Source organism: Canis lupus, chromosome 1 (genome assembly GCF_011100685.1).
Source record: "Canis lupus familiaris isolate Mischka breed German Shepherd chromosome 1, alternate assembly UU_Cfam_GSD_1.0, whole genome shotgun sequence".
Lineage (NCBI taxonomy): Eukaryota > Metazoa > Chordata > Mammalia > Carnivora > Canidae > Canis > Canis lupus.
In genome coordinates this window covers 82,533,980-82,550,941 of record NC_049222.1, presented here as the reverse complement: position 1 = coordinate 82,550,941, position 16,962 = coordinate 82,533,980, and the positions used below count along the sequence as shown (strand labels likewise).

At 39.7% G+C, this 16,962-nt stretch overlaps 1 protein-coding gene across 8 annotated transcripts in view; it reads right to left on the bottom strand.

Annotated features, from left to right (window-relative positions):
* Window positions 1-266: 266 nt before the first annotated feature.
* Window positions 267-16,962, bottom strand: part of PRUNE2 (prune homolog 2 with BCH domain) — a 256,556-nt gene continuing 239,860 nt past the window's right edge. For 2 of the 8 annotated variants that reach the window (XM_038527042.1, XM_038527044.1), the window contains 5 exons: window positions 15,646-15,744; window positions 12,420-12,455; window positions 11,840-11,878; window positions 7,431-7,478; window positions 267-3,576 (listed from right to left, as the gene is read on the bottom strand). In XM_038527042.1, coding sequence (XP_038382970.1) covers window positions 3,546-3,576; window positions 7,431-7,478; window positions 11,840-11,878; window positions 12,420-12,455; window positions 15,646-15,744 — 253 coding nt within the window. In that variant the 3' untranslated portion in view covers window positions 267-3,545. Of the gene's footprint in view, window positions 3,577-7,430; window positions 7,479-8,400; window positions 9,415-11,839; window positions 11,879-12,419; window positions 12,456-15,645; window positions 15,745-16,962 lie in introns of those variants that run through there. The other 6 variants (XM_038527045.1, XM_038527047.1, XM_038527046.1 and 3 more) reach the window with 5 other exon arrangements.

The following is a 16,962-nucleotide window of genomic DNA, read 5'->3' as shown; positions in this document are numbered from 1 at the left end:
AAGGCTGTACAAGTGGTGGTGGTTGGGGGGAACCCAAAATTAAAAATAAAATGCCATCTAATGTATTTTGATTTTAAAGTAAACACATGCCCCCAAAAGGCAAAGGACAGAGAAAGGAGAAGTGGATAAAAATCAAGTAACCACAAAAGCCAAAAGTAGTATTGTCCTCAAGTACCAAGTGCCAAGCTACACTGACATCCACATAAGTCTTCTGCAGAAGTGAAGCTACAGAAAGATTCTCAGTGACACGGAGAAAAGAAAGCCCATGACTTGTGGAATCAATTTTTATTTCTGAATTATAACAGAGAGGCTATATATATATATTTTATATGGTGTTGTTACATATCTTTATATTATTAATCCACGCTATTTAGAGAGAAATTATTTACCAAAACAGTCTAATAGATACTTTATTCTGAGCAATCTAATACATGGTAGAAAAACTTTTAAATATATAAAAGATTAGTTTGTGCACATCTAAATGTTTCTAAGGGAGCAAACTACTGCTGAGGCATTATGACTAGATGAGTTGCGAACGCAGTGCCATAACCAAATACTTAAAATGACATCTTAATAACACAAAAGCTTAGAGTAGTGACTTCTTCACACATGTGTATCTTAGAAGGTAACCCCACAAAACATTGCATGGCTTCAATAAGGAACTTCAGGTTTTCTTCGATACCTCGCTATTGTCCTCAAAAAAACCTTTTCACTCCTTGATGGTATCTTCTATGTAGATTTGTGGTCTTTCTTAATGGAGCTAAGCAAAGAGCGGCTGCCACTTTGGCAAAACAAGACTTTATCCCGGGACCCCCTGGTGCCCTTAACTACAAACCTACAGGAAAAGTGTAAAAGCATCCCCAGAAGTCAGAACCAAAGCAAGAATGTTCACAATGCAAGAGCTAGATAGCTATTGATGTGAATGTTTACATCTGTCTACCTATCTGCTGAGGGATTATTTTTTCAGGATTCTTCTAGAATTCTATTTACGTGGACTGAATTTACATAGTGGCTTTTCTCTAGTACGTGCAGTTACATTAATTTATCTTTTTAAGATAATAAAATAGCAGATGCCTATCAGAATGGTTGTGCAGCCCACAGAACAGCCCAAACAAAATCAATGACTGGGAGAAAGGCTCATAATTTCCATTGAAATTGAAGATGAAGCTTCAAACGGACACCACCTGAGTTGTTTTCTGTGAACAGGCTAGACAAGCTCAAGGGAAATGTGAAAGGCAAGATTGTTGCCGTATCCGGCTGAATCTAATAGGATTTCTCTATCAGTAGCTCTATGTCCTCTGGCTTGCACCAACTAAACACAACACTGATTTCTTCATTCCTTCCTGTGGCTTGGGGGGAACCATTTAATTCATTTTCCAAGATGGGACACGGCTGAGCAAAAAGGGAGCATTGTTAATAACTGTGCCACAGCAACAGTGGTCAATGGGTGAACCAACGGAATATTAGGTCACTGGTCTTATGTCAACACTAAGCTCTGGGAGAGGCATAATTCGGGCTTCCAAAGGTGGAGCTGGGCTGAGAGAGAGGGTATGATCTAGGGTTTATCTGTTGGACAAAACAGATATTAAGAGGGAGGGGACCCAAAAGAACACAGTTCATCAAGATGCTCGGTTGAAAGGGACAGAGGAGGATCTTGGTTAACTATGGCTGATGGAGGAAAGGGCGCTGACCTGGGTGTCTGAGAGCATATCTGGAAGGTGAGTGGGAGACAGGAAGTGAATGAGGTCAGCAAAATTCAGTCACCTGTACAAAGAGGTCTACCTTAAGGTGTTTCAAGCTCAGAACACCCAGGACCCAAGTTCCCCAGGCAGCTCTCCAAGATGTGGTTACCACCCTACGCCTATGGTGAAATCCTGGTGTCCACTACATTTTTACTGTTGCTAGCTTATTAGAAACAGGTGATACCAGGAAATAAGAATGGTCCCCAAAGTAAGTTCAGGACCTCGACAACACCTGTAAACAGCCCAAAAGCCTCCTAAGCAAGCTTCAGTTGAGGTCATGTAAACAAACCCTGAGCCACGCTTTTGTGGCCAGGACTACATGTCTTTTTAGCAGGCTATTTACTTTACTGACTGTGGATGTCAAAATTTTCTTTTAAAAGAATAGATTGGTTTGCAGGCTTACTTATATATTCTGTTACAGAAACTAACATGCAAATCCAAATGGGAAAGGGGAGGAAAGTGAGTGCGCTGGAGGAGGCAGGGCCCAGCAAACTTTCTCTATAAAGAGAGTAAACATTTTAGGCTTTGTAGGCCACGTGGTCTGTTGGCAATTGTTCACCTCTGCTGTTGCTGTGCACAAGTGGCCACGGAGAGTTTGTAAACCAACGTGTATGGCCATGTTTCAACAAAACTTTATTTACCGATACTGAGATTTGAATAATTTCCGTGTGTCGTGAAACATTAAAAAAATCTTTTTCGAACCAAATGTGAAAGCCATTCTTAAGGAGAAGGCCATGTGAAAACAGGTGGTGTGCTAAATTTGGCCATTGCTTTGCCAACCACTCTGCTAGAGGCCCACAGATTTGAAATCATGTTGGAATTTTAAAGGGCATATGAAGACTACACAGATTTTTGCAAATGATAGTACACACTCATATGTAATTTTAAACCTCTGATCAAGTTAAAGTGATTGAAGGCAGATTACTTTTTACAACACATGTGAGGGAGAGCTTTAGAAAAATGAAGGTTACCAAATAATGAATTTCTGAGTGGACCACCTTACACTTGAATCCTTGGCCCCTAAAATTTAACATTTTGAACTAAGTTGACAGTGCAAAGTGCAGACAGTTACCAAAAAATGCCAACATGGATCCTTAACTTTATCAGCGTGGAAGTCTTCAACAATCACTGGAGAAATAATGATTTTTAGAAAGACCAATTCCCAGAAAACGCGACACCTAATGTGACAAATAAAACCGATGTGATTTAGAAAACCTGGCTTCTCTTTGAGATGTTAGAGACAATTCACGTGGACAAGAGCGAAGTGGGCATGCTCAGCTGATGGTGGATTCCCACCTGTGTCTGGCTTACATCTGTGCTAAGCAAAGCCTAGGGTTTTAAAGGCAGAGTTACACAGGGGACAGCTTGCCTAGGGAGTGTTGAGCCCTGGGTGTTTTAAATCTAAAGCAATCACCCAGGAGAAATCCAGCTAATCTTTGGAAATGAACCCACTCATGATTAATAGTTGATGGAAGGTATCTGATTGGTCAACACCAGTCTAAGAGATGAGATACCACTGCACCAAGGGTTAACAAAACGTTGAAATGGAAGGTCCTCTTTTCTTGCTAAGGTTCAACTAAAATCTTTGAGGCACGTAATTGGCAAAATAGGAAAATACACACGATTTCATAAAATATGTGAAGAGTAAACAAATTCCCTTACTGTTTTTCCCCTTAGAAATTTAGAATGGCACCAGGTAGTGCAAAATGGAAACAAAGTATTATCAGCCCTGTTTCTTCCAGGTAGATACGCTTCAGCAGAAACACGAAGCAGAAAAATATCCTCTTCTTCCGACTTGGCCAACTAGGGCTTTCCTTTTAGCTTCAGGTCAATGCTTAGGGAAAAAAAAAAAAAGGAAGAAAACAATGAGAAATATGAACAACTGAATACAAAATATTTAGTGATGATTTGGAGTGGCAGGTGTTCGCTTTTTTTTTTTTCCTCAAAGGACTTACTGAAAATCAATCATGCAAGTTTCTTCTGCTAGAAACACCTGGTAAGTCACAACCTTCCCCCTCATTGTCAGGGCTTTCTCTAAAATGTGGAATCTGTTTATTTCCTACAAAACTATTTCTGGAAGCATTTTACGCCTCTTGAAATGATCTAGGGAGGCAAAAGACATGTATGAGGGCTTGTTTCAGAAGTGGATTAAGGAACATTATTGCATTTTGGGAATAAGGGCTCTACCTATTTCCAATAAATGACCTTTCCCAGTGGGGCAAATACACGATCTGCCTGAAATAAGTAACATCTGGTAAGTGCTACATAGCAAGAATGTGGTCAACAATGAAATGATGGCAAAACAAAAACAAACCCCAACATTACTAGAGCCAAAGAATTTGCTTGACATGAGTTAGCCTATTTGATTGAGATGGATTCTTATAACCTAAGAAAAGGTTGTTTTTAGGAAAGTCTAGTGGGTTTCCAATCATCTAGAAAATATTCAAAGACCTTGGGCAACTTTTTTCTCTCTACTGGCTTTTAGTGAACTTACCACAAATTCCTGGCACCTGCCAGAGAAGAGAACCCAAAAGAATTTCAGCCACGAACAAAGAAAAACACCATTTGAAAAAGGCAATTTAGGAAGTATCTGTGGATGTCACTTAGATCTGCCCTCCTGGCCCTTCCGTGTGCACAGGTCATTGTGCTTTGCTTGTCGGATCTATAGCAGCTGGGGTGGGGGGTTGGGGGTGGGGCTCCTTGGGGCAACTTTGTAAATAAAGCCATTGGTAACCCACACTGCTGCTTGCCCATCTAGTTTACAGGAGTGAAATATCTTTCTTTTGAAGTGCCCTCAAGTCTACCACCTATTAGCTCAGGGCATTGGCCGAGCTACCTACCTTGCCTAAATTTCTATATCTGTATCAGTAAAATAGAATCTACCTCTCTCAAGGCTTGCTAAGGATTCAGTCTCAAGTGTTTTCAATTGTAAGTAGTAGTGGTAGCATTAGTAGTAGTAGAATACTAGTAGTAGCTCAGGATCTTTTTGAAATGGGCCCTGATAAAAATCTGAAAACAGACAAAACACACCAGGATGCCTATTCTGAAACACCTCATTTTTCATACTGACTTTTTTTTTAAAAGATTTTATTTTTAAGTAATTTCTATGTCTAATGTAGGGCTCAAACTCACAACCCCAAGATCAAGGGTCACATGCTTCATTAACTGAGCCAGCCGAGCACCCCCATAATGACTTTTTGGTAAACTTTCTAGGGTTTTAGAAATGTATCCCTTCAATTCTTGGTAAACAAAAAGCTGAAACACTGAAACTATGCAGTTTATGGAAGAAGCCAGGGATAGTCAGAAGTGGATGATTTTTAAGTAAATACAGAAAGCCACACTGAAGAGTAAAAACTGACAGTTGTCCTGCGGGGCCAATGAAGTACCAGCAATGCTAATTTAAATCTCCCCACATAGTACCACATGCCCTAGATTGGATATACTTTTTATTTATGTAAAAATATTTTAAAAGCATATGCAAGCCTTAGGACATGAACAAACAAAATCCAAACTTGAAAGTGAAGGAGACAAGCACCTGGAGATACTTTTAAAATAGTACAGTTTTGGGGGAAAATTTACTTTGAATCAGAATTACAATACAAAAGGAATATCCCTCACCTTTGGGCACATGGGCTGAAATTTCTATATGCAACTTTCCAGTGAGACATAGAAACTACAGGCCATTTTGGCTTCTCACGTGTTAAATGAGGTTCCTTAAACATATCTGACGATAACTGTTTAATGATGGATATAAACTCTTGTGTTTTATGTAGGAAGAAGGCAGGGATAGGCACAACTTCCCCTTCTTTCTCTAAGGAAAAGGAGAGGCGCACATTGCATTTTATTCTTGGCTTGAATGAGCTCCTTGAAACAGCCGTTGCAGGTGATCCATTCTAAACTAGCTACAGAAGGTGTAAAATGCTTCCGCACTGGAGCCAAAGGTAAACGAAGCCCCTTAATCTTATACTAATGAAAGCCAGGAATCCAGGGCTAGAAGTCAGCGTAAGAACTTCTTGGCCACTCTGGCCCCTCAGCCTGGATCGCGTCCTTTGCGCTGGGATCAGGTGCGCGGTAAGGGCTTGGGAAAGACAAGGCATGGTGAAGAATGTTCTAGAAGTGGGAAGTAGCATTATCCTTTGCGGCATCCCTCCCTCCCCCGTGCTCAGCCCTGCAATGAATCCAAACGTAAAGCAGTGCTTGGCCCTTTCCCCCAACCCAATGAGCCCTACATACACACAAGGAGCCAAACAGACAAGACACGCCGAGGAGTGGGTAAGCCCGCAGATGTTGCAGCCGTGGGCACTGGCAACCCCGCCACGCACTCGTGAGCTGCGGGCCTGCGACTCTGCTCTAGCCGGCGCTGTTTTGCTGAGGGAGGCGAGATGTGCAGAAGGAATGCAGGTGGCCTGAGGCTCTCAGTTTTTGCCTTGCAGAATATCCATGTGGCTATTTGCTTGAAGCAATTGTTGCCTTCATCTCAAAGAGGTGGGGCAAGTGAAACCTTCAGAGAAAGGGCTCTGTGATTTCCAGAGGTCCCCTTACAGCCCTTGTTCTTTACTCTTTTCGTGAGGGCTTTCTCTCTGGGGTTGTCCATAAATTTCCTTAAACTGTAAGTTCATCATGGCACCCACAGAACTGCTGGACCATGATTTTCCATCCTTGCTTCGGACTTTGAGGGCAAGGAGGTCCAAAGAGAGCAAAACGTGACAATAGCCGACACATTTACATCCCATCTTGGCCCCTCTTGGATTCCCTGAAGGGACAGGGTTAAATTCTCCACAACTCAAATCAGATTAGGAGCTCTCAGCTGGGTGGCCAGGTTCCCTCTGAGAGCATGTGGGTGACCACACTTTATTCCCTGAAACTGACTTGGCTGACAATCAACTCTGTTCTCTTAGGGAACTAATTTTGTTCTCTCCTAGTCTAACCAAAGTTAAATCAGAGGCTGTACACCCATTCCAGAATTATGACCACCTCTCTGATTTCAAAACCATTGGCCAGGAACTGCAGATTCAAATCCCAGCTCTGGGACATTTTTACAACTGTAAAACTTCTGGACTGGTCAGACACTCTTTCTGTCTATGCCACTCTTTCCGTACCTCATAGGCTGATTCTGAGGATAAAAATCAGATAATGTGCATGAGGCTTTTCACATGGAATTGGTACATGCTGAGCACTCACTACGTGTTTGACTTCTGTTACTCACAGAGGATGAGGCCAGATAGACTAGCTCATTCCTAAAGTTCCATCCAGACTCTTGCCTCTTGGGATTTTTAAAACAAGGACATCTTCTCCCCCATCCACCGAAATATTAAGTTCAAATGTAACTGCCAACTTCACTAATTAAAATAGATGATGTAATTCAGAAAGCAGAGTTGCATTCCTCCTGCCCAAATGCTCCTACATCTGGCTCTAATATTCATTTTCTGTTCATTTTTTTATTGGAAAATGAAATGCCAAGTAGACTTAAAGTTTCCTCAGGGAATGTAATAGTGATCATGAAAGAGATGGTGGGTGTTAAGTTGGCACATTTGTCTTTTAAGGTTCTGATTTGAGAAATAGAAAACCTGAAAGCTGAACATCTGAACAGAGTTTACCCAATCCTTGATGTATTTTTGTTTTCTTTTAGAGCCCATCCATTACAATGCTATAGGTAACCACATAGATGTTATGATGGTGAATTCTTACTCCTTCTCCATGGAAGACATTTCTGGATCATTGTAAAGGCAGCTAGTTCTGAGTGCAAGGGGAAAAAAAAAGGAAGCAAGTAAACATTTTCTCCACTGTTACCACTTTGTAAGGACAACAGACACCTGCATTTAAAACCGTTTGATGTCTCATTGCTAATATGGAACACATCTATGCCTGATTCTTTTACCATCAGTTTTGAAACATAGTCACTGCTCATGATTTAAAAGTTTAAAAAGGAAGATTGAAATTCCAAACAGCTCCAGTAGTCTCTTCTGGTCTTGTTACTGTTTCCTGGCTTTTCAATCTATCATATTTAGAGATCATGATACTACAAATTTTTATTTGTAACCCAAATAACATATGTTATACACCAAGGACAATTCCTCTCAAGCAGCCTAATTTTATATGTACATGAACACAGTTAACTTTCAGCTTGCACAAGAATGAGGATTGTCCTAGAGACTAAAAGAAAAAAATGCCAGTGTCAGCTTTCCTTATTACAGGATACTTAAGGCTGAGCTGTGTTCAGGTAATAGGAGTGATTTCTAAGATTAACCTAAACTGTGTCCAGAAAGAAAAATGTAACCATATGAAATAAAGAAATAAAAGTTTTGTCATGATGTATGCACACGTTTATGCTTTTGCTGTAATATTAGCTGATTATGATATTCCTTATTGGTGGGATTCCTCTGTAAGCAAATTTTGCATGTGCTTTATATTTTCTGATAAATAGTACATTTCAACTTTTACTTTCTCCCCTCTGGTCATATTTTATTATTGACAAACTATTTAAAGAAATTTTTATGATCTTTTTTATTTTAAAAGATTTTATTTATTTATTTATTTATTTATTTATTTATTTATTTATTTGAGAGAGAGAGCATGGGAGCAGGGGAAAAGAGCAGAGGAGGGAGGGAGGAAGGAGGGAATGGTGGGGAAAGAATCTCAAGAAGAGTCCAAGCTCAGCATGGAGCCTCAGGATGCTAAGATTATGACCTGAGCCAAAACCAAGAGTTAGATGCTCAACTGATTGAGCCACCCAGGAGCTCCTCTATGGATCTATTTAAATGAAAGAGTTCTTTTCATAATATGATTTGTTTCATAAGCTAATATATCTGTTTGAACATAACAGGTTCAGTTATTAACATTAGGCATTTTGTTGAGATGGCGGAAGGCTATCTCACTGGGAAGGACAGAGGGCTTCCCTCCTCCCCATCCACCCTTCTCACTGGTGGTTTTTATGGAGGATATTTGGCAACTTGAGTGAACAAGGACAGTCAAGCAAGTGTTGACAGTATGCTAGAAAAACCTAGCAAAGCCGGAATGGCATCAAGAAAGGGCATTTTTCCGAATCTAGCTTTTCTGTTTTTTTAACTTTGCATAATCCTTCCAATGGAAACAGCAATTTGCAATCCATTTAATCCTGTTACCCTGAAGACAACTGGTGGATTCTTTACCATTTTCAAAATGAGAATGGCTTTCTACATACAACTAGTCCTTTGCTAATATTTTCCTTCCTGAACGGATGTCAAGTTTTAAGGAAAACATAAACACAGGCTGAAGAAATCACTTTGTGAAAGTCAATTAAGAAGAGGTGTGTGAGTAGGAGAATGTTTGAAAATAAAGCAAAACAACAGATAGGTTTTGTTCCCTCGCAAGGTATATGTTTGCCTTAAGTTAGAACCAGCCTGAAGCTTTCTAATAAAGTTCATGTGGAAGCATAGGGTGGGTCTGGGTTACCTGGCTTCTAGAACCTAGCCATACCATGCTTTCTGAACCCCAAATCATCATATATAGTCTGTCCAAGGATTTGGGAGCCACTTCAGAGGCCAAAAGGTAGTTAAGGAGATGTAGTTAGTATTCTGAAATGGTAAGACTTAGAGTTATTTCAATCATCTGTGGGGCCAACAGAGTAAAATTCTTTTCCCTTACATTTTCACTTGTGCAAATATATTTCCACTTCTCACACATGTCATGTCACCTTCAAAAGAAGTAGAATCAGTTGGAGGTGAATTCAGACGAGTAGCTTATCCCCTGAATCCAAAGGAAGAGCACAGACTCCTAAGACAAATCTGGTTAATTTTATTCAGGCATTTCCTTTAAGGTGGTGATTCTCAGAGTGTGACCCTAAGATGGGCAGCATTGGCATCACTGGAGTGGGTTAGAGTTACAGATTCTTGGGCCCGCTGAATCAGAGGCTCTGGGGTGAGGCCCAGGTTGCTGTGTTTCAAAGGGCTCCAGGTGATTCTGATGTACAGTGAAGTCTGAGACTCACTGCTCCACAGTGATGAACTTAATTTTATGCACATTTGTCAATTTATGCAGCAGAAATTTACTGAGCATCTACTGTGTGCTGGGCATGCTTGGTGCTTCCTTCAGGAAGAAGATCAAGTCATCTCAGGACCATCTGAGACCATGTAGATAGCTGGGGAGGGAGTCTGAAGGGACGGAAAAATTGGAGAGGGAAAAAGAGCTACACAATAAACCCAAAATGATAACTGTTTTACTGGATAGCTAAGCAGGAAGGGCAGAAATATGGAGGGAGGGAAATTTTACTGCAGGAGGCAAGATTTTATGGTACTAATGAAAGTACATGGCAATATGGCTTTACAATGGGTAAAAATTATTGATTTCCTTCCCCTCAACCTTTTGTCTGGAAAACACCTCCTTAATTTTATAAATATGCTATTCTGGGGGGGGGGCGGGAATTATCTGAAAGAGAAAATCATTGCTCTTTCTGTCTCTGGGGAATCTCATGACATGATGCAAATTGAGTACAGATAAATGCCAACGGGGCACATTACGCAAACATCTGGTTTCTTGGTTCCTAAGATCTTCCTTTCTTTTCCAAATTCTGGTTTGTCTCAGTTGAGTTTGAGACTAAGAGGATTCTGTTAGAGTAGAAATGTAAATACTTTTTTGAGTATTGTTAGTGTAAAGGGGTGACAGTTATCTTGAAAGAAAACTGAAAAAAAGACAGGAATATTGCAACACCAAACTATACTAATGCTAATATTTCTAAGGCAAAAATCTTTTCTCAAATTAATTAATTAATGTCTTTTTTTTTTAAGTGAGCTCTATGCCCAATGTGGGGCTTGAACTCATGACCCTGAGATGAAGAGTCACATTCTCTTCCAACTGAGACAGCCAGATGGTCTTCTTCCTTGAATTTTAATCCAAAACATCCACCCTATGGGTAAATAATTCTACAGATTACCTACAATAAAAATGTGCTGTAGAAAAAAAAATCTCAATAGATTATTCTCAGGAGGAATTGGCATTTACACCTATACAGAAAAAAATAACTTATTTATTCAGAAATTTATAGCTGTTTGGACATTGCCCGGGTTTCTGCTTTTGCAGTATCTATTAAAATGGGAACTAGTCATAGAAATTAACAGTGTAAGCAACATTTGAAATGGAGAAGCTTTAATATAATACACATTCCAAATAGTACTTGTCTATATTTGACATATAGTGTCAGGAAAATCAGTTTTTGAACTTGGAAATAAGAAAAGGCAATTACTGAATGTTCTTTCAAAGCAATGCTGAGTTGACTTTCTATTGATGGGCTATTTTACAACTCTTTGGGGAAAGAGGTTAACTTGTACATTTTTGTTGAACAGAGATGCAAATAGTTTCTGCCCAATGGAGAAGTTTATCCTAGGTTACAGTTTATTGCCCTGTCGGGCATTGATCCATTTATCCTAACATTCCTTGATAAATTACCAAATGAAATCTAGCTTCGCAAATGTTCTTTGAACTGGTTTTAACACTTTACTGGTTCCTTCATTAAGTAATTAATTGAATAAAATTACTGGCATGTATTCATTTTATATTTGTATTAAAGTTAAGATTTTGCTTTTTTGAAAATTATCCTTTAATAATAGTGACTAATGATTCTTTTTCTATTCATCCAAAAAGCTCAGAAGCATTATTTCATTAAGCAATATTTCTAAGTCACTAAATAATGTGTTTAAAAAAACCTCGGAAAGTCATGAAATTGATTCTACAAAAATATTCCAAGTTTCAACTTGTCATCACTTCTCTCCATTAGTATGAATTAGTAAGCTTTTGTTGCATCAAAATATCTAACAATCATCTGGATGTTATGCTATTGGCAATGCCTGTGATGTGTTCCTGGGCTGTGGTGGCTAAAACAGTATGCATTAAAAAAAAAAATTAAACAATAGTAACAAATGCATTCCTTAAGATAACCAAGATCACAGGGTAAAATGGACTGTAGAATGAATACCAGAAATCTATCATGGGACAAAGGGAATATCTAAGGTGCAGTGTTATTATCAGGATGCAAGAATAAAACACCAGGCATGCAGGTTCTCCCAATTCATTCCTGAAATGCAAGCCAACATCACGCCAGCTGCTGAATGAAAACCAAGTCTTACTTAGCTGCTTCTGATGCTTCCCTCAGCTCTTCATCCAGTCTGCATGAGCAAAAATTATCGGTGTAGAAAAGAAACAAAAAAGAAGCAAGCACAGCGTGAGACAGTCACCCAGCAAAGCGGAGCCAAACATAAGTGGAGCATATGTGCGTTTAAAAACCATCCTTGGGAGCACTGAGACACGCTCCTTCAATTATAGACATGGTGCCATTTCCTCCCATTTGGTGTTTCTGTACGTTTACTTTGCAAATTCTTTCACGAAGGTAAGATATACAAGTTGCAAGAAGATCAGAAACATGCTGGCTGAATAAAGCTGAAAACATCCACATCAGTCTGTTGGGTACAGTGAGAGCTAGCTTGCAGCCTGGGCCAAGTCAAGGGTGTATCTGGTTTAGTGGGTTTCGGTTGCCGAACAGGCTGACCTCAACAGCTTTACACACAAGACAAAGACCCAGAATGGTATACGACAAGGGACTGATAGAACGACCTCTCACTCAGGTAGCATGTTGAGGTCACCCACGAGTAAGACACTGGAGCACACACACACAGGATCCAGCATGAATTGTAGCTCAGGAGATTTTACCTCACACTTCTCTTATAAGATCTCTCTTCATCGTACCTTACGAGACAAAAAGCGAATGCCATGAGGAAAATGAGCAAACAGATGGAGAAAATGACAGGTATATGGTTTAAAGAACAGTCAAGACTTGAGAGAAAAAGCCTATCCCCCACCCCCCACTCCCACCCCCAGAATAATAAAATTCTCTTTTGGGAGAAAACTTAAACTTTACTTTGATATAATCAAGTATATACAGCCAATCCTCATTATTTGCAGAATCTGTGTTTGCCAATTTGCCTACTTATTAAACGTTTATTTCTAACCCCAGAATCAATACCCATGGCACTTTTCATGGTCACTTGCTGACTTTCACTGAGTGGCAAGAAATTTGAGTCACCCGATGGGCATGTTCCCAGTTAAGGTTGAACAAGACAAGTCTCTCCTGCTGTCAGCAGGCGTCCCATTTGCAGTCTATTTAGCTCCATGTTTTCCTTGTTTTTGTGTTTTTTGTTCGGTGATTTCACCATTTGAAATGACCTCTTGGCATAGTTCTTATGTTCTGGCTGGTGCTCCTACGCACAGGCAGGCTGTGAGGTGCCTTATGGGAAAATGTGCGAATGTGCATGTGTTACAGAAGCTTTGTTTAGGCAGGAGTTATGATGCCACTGGCCGTGAATTCAATGTTAGCGAATCAACAATATACATCAAATAAAGTGTCTTTAAACAGAAACACACATAGAACAAAGTTATGTATTAATTGGCTAATGAAAATTAACCAGACACTTGCAGGAACTTAATTAGCTCCATATTTCCCCTAGGAACAACGGCTTGGTATTCGCCACTCAGGGTTCTAGAACATCACTGCTACAAATAACAAGAATTGACTGTAATCAGTAATGATAAATCTGATTCCAGATTGGGCATCTTTTTTTTTTTTTTTTTTTTTTTTTTTTAATTTAAGCCCTTTGATGACAGGTTCCATCCCAGCTGAATACTGGTCTTGGGATTGGCTGAGACCAGACTCTCTAAATGTTATTCAGTAACAGGAGGGAGCTATGGCTTATATCAATTTGAAAATGGCATAACCTGAAAATGAATAGAAAGAATAGAAGTGGTAGAAAGGACATCCAGAGGAGATGGATTGTGCAAGACAGGAGAAAACATGGACACACGGTGAGGACATGGATTATTGTCAATTTTTTCCAAATGGAACATTTCTCCCTGATGAAACTTCTCCTGAATGGGAGCCTTTGAAAAATGATGGGTGTCAATGAATGAAAAGTGCCTTGGAGGTATTTAACTTCTCATTTAAATGTCCCATATGATAATAAGTCTCTAACATAACATGAGAGACTCATGTTATACTATTAACATGAGTATAATAAATAACATTCTGGATTGCCAGCCCAGGCTGGGAGGCTTCCTGAAGGCATTATGCACATTTTCATTCAATCCTCTGAATCTTTCTATGAATTTTCCCCTACTTCTCCACTTTCTGGGTGCTGTAGCTGAGAGACGTGGGGGGTTTTAATAGGTTGCCTGAAGTTTTAGAGACACTGGGGGCTGGTAGGAAGGTTCAAGTCTAATACTAAGTCTCCAAAACCCATTCTCTTCTGTCTTTCCAACTGCCACACCACGGAAGCATTACTAAATTTACCTAGTAATTGCCCTTTCCACTTGAACAGAGAATGTGCTGGTCATGGTTTGCAAATGGAGACAACATTAACGGGGGTGCATACTCTAGTTACTTTTTTTTCCTCCTCATGACCCTGAGATGAAGACCTGAGCTGAGATCAAGAGTCAGATGCTTAACCGACTGAGCCACCCAGGTGCCCCTCCAGTTACTTTTTTTATTTAAAGAATAAGAGTGGCTTTGGAGATGGGGATGTACCTTTTCGTGTCAACAGGACAAAGCTGTGAGGTTTGCTGGGTGTGGGAATGCCATAAACTCATGAGGATCAAAGCTATCATTAGGATTATGTGAACACTGCTTGATTCAGCTGAACCCACTGGACGTTCTAAGCCAAATCACGGTCCTGTGTTCACCTTGTATCAGCACAAGGAAAACCAAATGCCTCTGTTCCTGACCTTTGACTTCAGATAGATACTTTAAGGGAGGTCAAGGAAACCACTAGAAAAGGGCATGGGAATTCTGATGCCAGGCTGACCTGGGTCCAAAATCTAGTTCCATCTCCTCCTTGCTCTTACTTACACTTTGCATAAGTAACTTTTCTTTATTGTTAGCCTCCCTGATCTGTAGATGAGAGTTTACTGGGGAGATTAAACACATGATATAAATAGAGCACTTTTAGGCCTGACACAGCATTGTCGCCAAACATGAGTCCTATCCTTCAAGTTTCTTTGCCTTTATTTTTTTCCTTTGGTAAAGGGACTCTCTTTTTGGAAGTCCAAATTGAAAGGTCCATTTTGATATCCATCTTATGGAAGAAGATGAGGTATCCTTGTCTGTTCTCTTTGAGATAAATGGTTAAATTCCTCCCATTTCTAATCAAGTGAAAAAAAAAAAAAGACAAGTGAATTAGACACAGTGGAAGAAAAGCACGATCCACAGACAACAATGGTTCTCTACAACAGTGAACCAAACAGGAGGATTCATTTGTTGGTATCCATGTTTTTACGTCTCAGCTCCAAGTGGTGGGTGCTAACTGCTACTCATTATTTTTGCAGCATGATCCAGACACCTTTCCTCTCCATGCTTGCTCCTCATGGGCTGCTGCTACATTACCTGGTCCTGATGAGAGGGCCATCCCTAACCACATCACCTACCACTCTGCCTTACCTTTCACCTGAAGGGAACCGTGAAGAAAAAGGATTTAGAAGAGAACAGAGAAAAGTAGCCCCCCTCCCTCTTTTCCTAGGGTCATGTGGGTAAATTCTTTTCTATAAGACAACAAAGAAAGCAAAGCTAGCCTCAGACCCTCCCGTGTCTGTGAGAGTGGGAGACACAGGTGACAGGTGCACTGATTAACTTCATGATGTCCCCCAAATAGTAGCTCATTCAAAGTGGAATGAGCAATAATCAAGAACCCCAAGAGAAGATTACGTGAAGAACAGAATGGTTCTCTATAGGTTATGAGAAAAATTATCCATTTATTGAAAAATGTTTAATATTCATTTTAAATAGAAGATAATGTCATTTCCCCAGTATTCCAGAAATGAGTTCTTTTCCAACCTCCTACTCCAAACATGCAGTATTTCTTACCAAACCTTGGAAACCATCCAGACTTACTTGATGATGCTCTCTGGAATATGGATACAATCCATTGGGATCAGCCCACTGAGTTCTGATAAGCTATTGACATATTTAATTTTACTGCTGAATTTTGAACTAAAAAAAAAAAAAAGAAAAGAAAAAAAGATATCATTAGTGGCTACTTCATCCCTCCTAAGGCTGTTGCCTCTTGAAAATCCTGAAAAATGTAACACTGAAAAGAAAGGCTGCGTATCTGAGTAGTTACAACATGCCAGATACTGTTTTAAGTGGTTTATATTTATTAGCTCACTTATTTCTACTTACAGCCTAATGAAGTAAGTGCTATTATTCTGTCTTATTTTTTTAAAAAGATTTTATGTATTTGAGAGAGACAGAATGAGCGAGGGGAGAGCACAGAGGGAGAGTCAGAAGCAGGCTCCCTGTTGAGCAGAGAGCCTGTCAAGGGGCTCGATCCCAGGACCTGAGATTATGACCTGAAGGCAGATGCTTAATGCACGGAGCCATCAAGGCACCCGATCTCTTTCTCTCTCTTTTTTAAAAGGATGCCCCTATTGCTCTTTTTAAAAAATTTATTTTAAGGAAGCTGTATGCCACACGTGGGGTTTGAACGCATAACCTTGAGATCAAGAGTTGCAGGCTCTACTGACTGAGCCAGCCAGGTGCTCCATTATTTTCCTTTTAAAGATAAGGAAACTCAAGATACAGAGTGTTAAGTGTTAGCCCAAGGTCACACCTTCAGTTAAGTGGTAGAACCTGGATTCAAACTTAGGCAGTATGACTACAGAATCTACACTCATTTTTTTTTTTTAAACTTTTTCTTTTAATTCTAGTTAGTTAACCTACAGTGTTATATTAGTTGTAGGCATACAATATAGTGATTCAGCACTTCCACACATCACCCAGTATTACATGTGTGCTCCTTAATCCCCATCACTGGTTTCATCTATCCCACTGCCCAGAGTCTACACTCTCCATCACACATTGATTGCATGGCCCCTCAGTGGTTCTGGTAACTCTCCATAGTCCTTGGTTTCTGGTTTGTTTGGCTGTGTTTGCTTGTTTATTTGTTTTTAACAAACAAAAATCTTGTCATTAGTTCTTTCAGAATCTACCAAGGTTAATCTATTTTTTAAAGTCTATGTAAACTCATTTTCTTCTTAAGATTTTAGCTTAACTATTTTTTTAAGTTTTTTTCTTCTTTTAAGTTCTAATTGGAGAGTTCATTTCAGATGGACCAAAGTTCAAAAACATGATCCAGTAACTGGATCGGAATGACGAGCAGCTTTCATTTAAACATTAGCATGTTAGATTTGTGTAAACATATGGAAAACA